The following is a 9,924-nucleotide window of genomic DNA, read 5'->3' as shown; positions in this document are numbered from 1 at the left end:
TTCCCTACAATATCTTGAGAAAATTACATAGTTATAAACTGGGTAGCCCCAGTTTACAGTTGGAGAAACAGACACTCTGTGTCAACAACCTGTACAAGATCCTTGAGGAAGTCAGAGGTAGCCCCAGTGTAGTAATAAAATGCTCCTCTCTGCTAGTCAAGGTGAGATGGCTCTCCCACTTAGTTGGCATTTCTGGAATGCAAAGCTCTATTTCCAAAATTAGATGTTATTGGGCATAGGTATGTGCTGTCAAAAAAAGGTATGCCCATTTTTTTCAGTCTGTATTCAAGTGCCTGAAGTTACTGTTACCAAAAAGACAAACTGTCCAGTATTCTTGAAGCTATTCTGTCAAATATATAAACCAGATTCTGTGTTAAGTTATATAAGATTTGCATGAATACTCTCCAGATGTTTGATGTCACAGAAAGAACGTATTCTGTTGTTTGGGATTCCTCAAAACCATATTCTCTGTGTTTGCATATGACAGGGCACCCAGGGACATGAATGCTAAAAAGAAAATGGACACATATGGCACTCTCTAGGGAAAATAAACTTTGCCACATTGTAATATAAGATGAAGTTAAGGAGTATATATATATATATATATATATATATATATATACACCTCAAAAGTGAAGTAAAATGTTTGGTACTTTTCACAGAGCCATAAAAAAAAAACAAAAACAAAACGCCATGTGTATCTCTTTAGCTGTTTTGTAATTAATGTTGATTACATGAGAGCAAGAGAAATAACCAATGCCAGAGGATCATGGCCAGCATCCATTTTGAGTATTCAGAGCCAGTTTTTAAATATTTTGAACATGTATTCTTTATTATCAGACTGCAGAGTTTGATATATATGCATAAGATTTATTTATATTGTTTAGATCATCTCTCTCCTTATTTTTGCCTGCTTGATCTATTTTGTTATTAAAAGTGGTATATTAAAATTTCCTATTATTAGGATGTTTCTACCTGTCTCCTTTCATCTCCTGTAGTTTTGTTTCATAAAAGTTGCTGTGTTTGGGCTTCCCTGGTGGTGCAGTTGTTGAGAGTCCGCCTGCCGATGCAGGGGACGCAGGTTCGTGCCCCAGTCCGGGAAGATCCCACATGCCGCGGAGCGGCTGGGCCCGTGAGCCACGGCCGCTGAGCCTGCGCGTCCGGAGCCTGTGCTCCGTGACGGGAGAGGCCACAGCAGTGAGAGGCCCGCATACCGCAAAAAAAAAAAAGAAAAATAGTTGCTGTGTTATTTGATGCATAATACTCACATATTATGTCTTTATTGTGGATTATGGTTTTTAGCACTTCTTTGTCATGTTTTCCTGATTTCATACTTGAATTCTACTCTACCTTATCAGGATTTCCTACCCCTGTTCTCTTTTTATGTACATTTTCCTGGTATACTTTTGCACATGCTTTTAATTTTGGCCTTTATGAGTCACTTTAAGTGTGTCTCTTACATATAGCATGTACTTGGGTTTTGTTTGCAAGTCAATTGGAAATTTTTTTCTTTAAGTAGGTGTTATATTCATTCACATCTTAAGTTGAAAAAAAACCACAATAAAATTGCCTTTATTAGTATACAGTTTTAACATACATACAGATTCATGTTACTTTACCGTAATCTGAATATAGAATAGCTCCCTCCCTCACACTTCCTCCATGAAGTCAGTTCCTCCCTCCCACCTAACTTCTGATACACACTGATCTTTTTTCTGTTGCTTTAGTTTTGCATTTTCGGGGATGACATAGATATGTGTTATAAATGGAATCACACAATATGTAACCTTTTGAAATTGACTTCCTTCACTCAACATAATGCCTTTGAGGTCCATCTGTGGTTTTGCATGTGTCAATAATTTTTTCTTCCTTATTGCTGAGCATTATTCCATCAAATGGATATCATACAGCTGTCCTACAGTTTGTTCATTTGTTGGAAGAAAATGAGTTGTTTATAGCTTTTGGAGATTATGAATAGAGCTGAGATGCACATTTGCATATAGGTTTTTGTGTGAATGTACATTTTCATTTCTCTGGGATAAATGCCTATGAGTGAGATTGTAGGATCACATGATATGTGTACGTTTAACTTTATAGGAAACTGCTAAACTGTTTGATACAGTGGCTCTACCGTTTTTTATTCCCACCAGCAAAGATTAAATTTCTAGTTGATTACCTTCCTTGTCAGCACTTAGTATTGTCAAGTTTTTTTGTTTTCCCATTTTCTGTGGTAGCTCAATGTAGTTTTAATTTACATTCCACTAATGGATAATAATGTTAAGTATCTTTCATATGCTTATTTGCCATCTGTATATACTCTTTGGTGAAGTGTATGCCCAAGTCTTTTGCTCATTTTTAAAATTAGGTTGTTTGTTTCCTTATTGTTCCTTACTGTTTAGTTTTGAGGGTTCTTTACATAGTCTGGATACAAGTCTTTTGTTGTATATAACATTTCCAAGTCTTTTTTCTCCTGGTCTGGACCTTATCTTTTCTTTCTCTTAATTGTCTTACACAGAGTGGACGTTTTAAATTTTAATGAAGTCAAATTTATCATTTTTTTCCTTTGTGGGTTGTACATTTAGTGTCATATTTAAGAGCCTTTGACTTACTCCAGGTTACAAAGATTTTCTTCTATGTGTTCTTAAATTTTTTTTTATAGTTCTATGCTTTACATCTAGACCTATGACTGATTTTGAACTAATTTTTATGAAGTTAGAAGGGTTTTGCCTATAGACATCCAGTTGTCCTAACACCATTTGTTGAAAAGACAGTGCTTTCTCCAGTAAATTTCCTTCCGCCTTTGTCAAAAATCAATTGGAGGGGACTTTTCTGGTGGTCCAGTGGTTAAGAATCTATACTTCCAATGCAGGGGCATGGCTTCGATTCCTGGTCGGGGAACTAAGATCCCATATGCCATGTGGTGAGGCAAAAAAAAAAAAAAAAAAAAAAAAAAAAATATATATATATATATATATATGTATTGCACATATTTATGTGGGTCTATTTCTGACTCTGTCTTCTGTTCCATTGATCTACATGTCTCTTTCTTCACCAACACAGCACTGTCTTGGTTATGATAGCTTTATTATAATAAGTGTTAAAACAAGGTAGTGTGGGTCCTTCAAATTTATTTTTCTTCAAACTTGTTTTAATTATTTTAATTTCTTTGTCTTTCAATACAAATTTTAGAATCAGTTCTCTTATTGGAATTGCATTAGATCTATAGATCCCATTCATAATAAAATATGTGGAACAAACTTTAAAATTGTAAAACCTAATGATATAATGGGCACATATGAACCAACCAGTCAATCAAAGAAGTGGAACATTAAAACTTGCATCTATTTCTGTGCTTTCCCTCTGCCTTGTATCCATAACTACTTTTTCCTTTGATGCAGCTAATTACTCAAGGGCAGACATTCCAATCTGTTGAATTCTTAGGTCTTCTGAATCACCTTACCTTCTACTTGTGATCTGGCTGTTAGAATTTTACTTCTTATGATGGCCTCTTCTAAAAAATGTTGAGAGTACAAGAGGAGATAAACTTCATACTACTTCAAAAAAACATATTTTTTAGTTGATACTATATTAAACTAATTTTTCAAGTTAAATATTAGGTTTAAGGAGGTTTAAATTTTAATCTTAAATAAAGTAATGGAATTGAAATAAGTAATTAATACAATTATTCAATCATTTATTACTTCCAAAGTTCCATAGGAATGTACCAGTACCTTTCTTATGGCACCTATAATTCTCTACATTGCATCACATTTATTTATGTGTATATCAGATTTAGTTTCCTCCATTTTATTAAAATGTAATTGTCATTAAACATTGTATTAGTTTAAGGTGTACAACATAATTATTTGACTATGTATATATTGAAAAATTATTACCACAATGGTTTTAGTTAACATCCATCACCTCACATAGTTACAATTTTTTCTTTCTTGTGATGAGAACTTTTAAGATCTATTCTCTTAGCCACTTTCAAATATACAATACAGTTTACTTAACTATAGTTACCATATTGCACATTAATCCCCAGGATTTATTTATCTTGTAAAACACCCTCAACCATTTCCCCCTCCAACTCCTACCTCTGGCAACCACCAATCTGTGCTTCACTTCTCAAACATAGAGCAAAACCTCTCTCTGTATTGCAATAGTGCTTCATACCAAGTCTGCCACTCAGTTAATTTAGAACAAATGAGTGAAGTGTATTTTTACCTCTGTCAATATCATCCCAGAGTTCAGTTGAATTGTTTTGCCATTTCTTTGAGATTGTATTATGTAGCTTTTGAACAAGGACTAAAGATGTAAACAAAGATCATGAAAATTAGTCTGGAGAAATGAAGCAGCAGATATTTCTAGACCCAACTCATTGTGTTAATGACCACCTAAGTCTCTCAGTACTGTAGTCAGTTGGATTTTTGTCTTTCCTTTCCAGCTGAATGCTTCCAAGCAACCTTGAGGAGGGAGGTAAAGAATAAATGGAAGTGTAGACTATTAGGTTGTGAAAACATTGCATTCCCCCAACTGGGGCACTCAGTAAGTGGTTAGTCACAGGAAACCTACACCACAGAACATAGTTCCATTTCTTTTATTTGGTGAGAAGCCTATTTATGAGTTAAGGTGGGATAAAGGTATTCAGTGCAAAACCTGTATCAGATGACTAAGTATTAACCAGTAGGATATATCCTTAGAATTACTTCTTCTCATTCAAATATTTACTAATATAAAATTCTGATGTGTCTAGCATTAGTGTCATTCATTATCACGAGCATGAAGGGTTTAACTGTGTATTTGTGTATTAACTTTTACAATGCTAAAATTTAATATTTATAATGTTGCACTTAATTCATCTATTTAAAAACACTTACTGAGTGCCTAGGCCTTCTTTTGGACTCTAGGAATACATCAATGAAGCAAACATACAGGTCATATTCTAAATTTCATAACCAAATGATGTATATAACAATTAATTTTCTTTGAAATTTATCTAAAACAAATTATTTCTGTTTGGGGGGAAATTCTCCATATATTATCATTGTATTATAAATGTATTTGAATCTCTATTTTGATTTTAAATAAGAAGTATATAAGATTCCTAAGAAATCTAACTTAATAAACTAAACTGATACATAATTTTTAGCAGTTGTAATAACTCATATTATAAATATATTTGAAATCTATTTAGTTTTCTTTCATGACAAGATAATATTTTCATTGACATAACATAATCTTTAATGTTTTATCACTGCCTTGCTCAAGATTCCTGAGTCTTAGGCCATAGGATATTGTGATGTGATCTAAGATCGTCCTAATATCACTCTAAATCTGTATGTATATTAAACATTGGCAGTAGGCTTAATTAGCTTCCATTAAGTACTTCAGCTTTTCAGTGTATAGTTCTGTACTGCAAGATCGTATACATGTGCCACAAATTTTACCAATTTACCATGTGCCTGTCTAAAATTGGTATTTAAAGTTTTTTCTTTTTTTAATAAACTTATTTATTTTATTTATTTATTTTTGGCTGTGTTGGGTCTTCGCTGCTGCATATGGGCTTCTCATTGTGGTGGCTTCTCTTGCTGCAGTGCACAGGCTCTAGCGTGCAGGCTCAGTAGTTGTGGCACACAGGCTTAGTTGCTCCGCCGCATGTGGAATCTTCTCTGACCAGGGATTGAACCCGTGTCCCCTGCACTGGCAGGCGGATTCTCAACCACTGCGCCGCCAGAGAAGCCCTAAAGTTTAATTTTTAGCAGAGATAGTCTGGAATATTTTGACATGAAACTGGTTCTTGTGTCTTGAAAATAATTTGATCATAAAGCCACTAGGGGGCTCACATACCATGTGTGTAAATCATGTGGCATCAGACGTCCACGTAACACTTCTGGGTACTTAAAAGCACATAATAGCTGGGGCAATAATATCACATTCAGTAGTTTTGTGTGGTAAGTTAAAAAGTAACATTCTTAACACAAAAGGTAAGGGCACAGTAACAGAAGATTCTAGGAAATACATTAAACAGGTGTAACTTAGGGAAATTAGCAACGAGGGGTCAAAAATTGAAACTGAAGAAAAGTTAAAGTCTGGTTGGTATCAATCCCTGTGAACACCCATTCTAACTGGACTTGCTGTTGCTACAGGAGCATAAGCTCTAGCTGTCAACCCGAGAGTCCTAGTGTTGGACAGAATTACTTTTGCACAAATAACATTATCTGGTATTATTTCAGTTGTCTCTTGTAATTGAGAAGACTTATTTGTAATCAATTTTTTTTTTTGTTTTTTCTGGTACGCGGGCCTCTCACTGTTGTGGCCTCTCCCGTTGTGGAGCACAGGCTCCGGACGTGCAGGCTCAGCGGCCATGACTCATGGGCCCAGCCGCTCCGCGGCATGTGGGATCTTCCCGGACTGGGGCACGAACCCGTGTCCCCTGCATCGGCAGGCGGACTCTCAACCACTGCACCACCAGGGAAGCCCTGTAATCAATTTAAAAAGTCTTTAGCCTGTTCATTTTCTTTAGTGTAAGGTTGTATCAATATTCTTTCATTTTCTAAAGAAAGAATCTTGAAAACCAATTCGAGTCCTTTCTTATATAATTCCAATTCAGGTGTTTCCAGCCAAGTGGGTGCTTAAATATTTTATGAATTCTATCTATTTTTATTTTGTTTTGTTTTCAATCCAGGGACAATTCAGCATTAATTTGGCTGGAACTGGGATGAAGATATCCAGTACAGCAAAGTGGCTTGCTCAGGGCAGTTATGCCTCTGTCATCATTCACAGATCACAAGTAAGTCCTGCTGGACAAAAAAAAAAAACCTGTCTGAAATACTTCTGTGCTGTGAACTAGCATTAAAGGTCCTCGACTTTAAATTTAGAGTTATATGAAGTTAATGACTAATGCATTATTGCATATGATGGGCTATATTACATATAATGAAATAGAACATTAATTTATGGAATTGGGTTCATTTTTATTCATGTGCTTATGTAGGTTTTTTATACATACACATTCATGTTTAGCCTGTAGATATCTGAACATGAAATCAAACGCCAGAGCATATAGATTGAAGTGGCTCAAGTTTGGGGTTGATGGCTTGAAATGCAGGTACTTTCAAAAAGAGGTAGTGCTTTTATTATACTCTAATTATTAAAGGTTTGTAGGTTTTAATATTTCAAGGTAAGTGGTAACTTTTTGGTTTATTTACCTCACTACTTTGATTTAGTGATGGAGCTGAGGTTGGAGCCATTTGTCATTTAACAAATATCCTTTATAGGTTCTTCAAGAATTAGGAATATTTTTTATGGTTGTATGCATATTTTCCTCTGTCCACCTTTATCTAGAGAACATTGGTATTTGGTTTTTACCTATAGCACATGTATTATCTAAAGTAGAATCCATTTAATTTTGATGCTGGTATGGTGTACTAGCACATACTCTTTATGAGATGGCTCCTAGTACTTGGAGTTTCCCACGTCTTAGATAACATGATTCTATCTATAGTAAATCAGGGTCTACATTATAATTGTCCTTACCTATATTGCACATAAATCAGCACCGTCAACAACCCCCTGCCCACTCTAAGGTTTTATCATTTTTCTTTCTTTTGATAAAAGTGACTTCTGTTACACTCCTATTTATATGAATACTACTTATAAATGAAATTCAATTTTCTAATAATCACAGACTAAAACATTATATTTCTGAATATTATGAAATTGTGTTTCAATTTATAATTAAAGAATTTAAATTTTTATTATTTCTATCATATGTGCAAGCAGTAGGCTTTTTAAAAATGGCTATTTCTAAATATTTATTTGGAAAATTTTGGTCTAATCCCTTTTGGTAGAAGAATGGAAATAAGTTAATTACCTAGTTAAAGTATATTCTGAGCAAGTAGAAAATTTAGAGAGTGCAATGAGATATTCTGACTTCGTCCAGCTTTTAGGTATCTTTTGGTTAAATGAGACCTGGCTGAGGGCAGCAGTAAAAATGAATATTTAGTACAATCATTACTTTTGCTTCTATTTAAGTTCTATTCTAAAGATTATTTATTTGTTTATTTAATTGAGAGTTTCTCCCTCAATCAAAAATTTTGCACATGAAGGTATTTCCTGAGATCTGTTGCCTGGTGTGAAAATGAGACTTGTGAAACCCAAGTGTACTTATGGAAATGCACACATATTTTCATTTCCCATTAAATTTAAGCAAGATTAGGGGTTTACTTATACGATCCATTTGCGAACAGGAATGTATATAAATTGGAATTTTTACTGCTATTCCTTTCTCTGTTTACTCAGACTCTCTAGAGTTTAGAAAGCTTCTGAAAGGAGAGGCAACTTCAAAGGCCCCCGATCTCAAAATATTCTTCATCCTCAAAAGTTCCAGGAACCCAAAGTTTCCTTCTCTACCCTCCCTCCTTAGATTAAAAAAACAAAAACAAAGCAAAACTTACCTTTTCTAGAAACTACAGGAGTTCAAGCTATTTTTGCTTTATCCTATCAAAATGCCTTTTGACTTTTGGACTTAAAGATGGAAAACAGTTTGGAAAGAAAATCTAGCATGTCCTGACCACCTTCTTCGCCAGCCTCTGCCCACCCATTCCTCAGTAAGCAGCTCTGCTTTCCTAAAAAAAAGAAGAATCTTCATTTTTAGTCCTTGTCTAATTATAATTCCTGCTTTCAGTCCAGTTTTATTCCCTGCCCCCCCCCATTTTATCACCTTCTAAATATTTTCTTCAGGCTGTGTTTCTAATGCTTCCAGTAGATATTTGAGGTTAATATGGCTTGGATTCAGTTAAGGTCAAGTTTGCATAATATCTTTATTTTTTTTAGTCTGTGAGAATCTTATATAAAATCATGGCAATGCTGGACAATAGATTGGGAGAGGTTTTAATAAGCTCACTGAAGGAAATAGATATCTTGCTGAAAAATAAGTGGGCTGAGATGAATTGTCTAAATTAGAGTGTGGTTTATAATCATTAAGTAGATAATATGAATCTCACATTATCTAATTCCCATGACCACAAATTTCAACTAATCCTGAAATGGCACGACCTTTGACCTCAAGTGTAATTGTTGTATGAAACCTTGGCTAATTATTTCAACCGCATGATTCAAAGCATTTGCTTCTTCTGCCCTGTGCACGCAGATACTAGCTTGTAACAGATTCTCCTGTATCTCTGCCTCTTCCTATTTTCAGGATGGAACCAAAGTCTACGGCAGATGTGGAGGGTTCTGTGGAAAGTGTATTCCTCACATGACTACTGGTCTCCCAATTCAAGTAATATGAACATTCAAAAGTGGGAAGTGTGTCCCAAAGAGGAGACATTCTCTGGAACCTGCAAATAGCTGGTGCTTGTTTCTTATCCTTCCCTTCCTGAGATTTCCATGTCTAAAATGTCTGTGGCTTTTTTTCAGGGCACTCATCAGGGAGTCACATCACTGCTTAATTTTTCAAGGCCTTCAAAATAAACTGAACGATATGTGATTCTAATCTGGATCCTTAAAAGGATATAGTAATTTATGGTAGGGTATACAGGGATGCTTGAATTACACCAAGATAATATTGCTGTTAACAGCTTGGACTGGACCACAATTACCTTATGCCTATAAACACACATGTAAATCTCTGCTCTGGTATCCTACTGTACAATGAATGTTTATTCTACTTGTTAAAATGGAGCAAGTAAAAATTAGGAAAATGAACTTATTTAAAATTGCCATAAACATATTGAATCTGTCAGGTGAATAGCAAATCAATAGTCACATCAAAAAAGTACATAGCCATTATACTTTCTACTGATACAGCTTAGATACCTTGTTTTATGTTTCCTTTAATTTTTAATTGTGCATTATGGTGCTTGAAAAAAATCATCCTAAATTATGGTATAATTTTGTATTTAAAACATATGCTTT

General features: G+C 34.7%; 1 protein-coding gene across 1 annotated transcript in view; it reads left to right on the top strand.

Annotated features, from left to right (window-relative positions):
• The window catches only part of ADAMTS20 (ADAM metallopeptidase with thrombospondin type 1 motif 20), a 144,190-nt gene extending 134,476 nt beyond the window's left edge, over positions 1 to 9,714 (top strand). Inside the window, exons 35-36 of the mRNA XM_007471614.1 lie at positions 6,692 to 6,796; positions 9,209 to 9,714. Of these exons, the coding sequence (XP_007471676.1) occupies positions 6,692 to 6,796; positions 9,209 to 9,298 (195 nt within the window). The 3' untranslated portion in view covers positions 9,299 to 9,714. The remainder of the gene's footprint in view (positions 1 to 6,691; positions 6,797 to 9,208) is intronic.
• Positions 9,715 to 9,924: the final 210 nt, after the last annotated feature.

The sequence above is a fragment of the Lipotes vexillifer genome, unplaced genomic scaffold (assembly GCF_000442215.2).
Source record: "Lipotes vexillifer unplaced genomic scaffold, Lipotes_vexillifer_v1.1 scaffold964, whole genome shotgun sequence".
Taxonomy (NCBI): Eukaryota; Metazoa; Chordata; class Mammalia; order Artiodactyla; family Lipotidae; genus Lipotes; species Lipotes vexillifer.
Note: the sequence above shows the minus strand (reverse complement) of the source record. Positions and strands in the feature narration are given on the sequence as shown.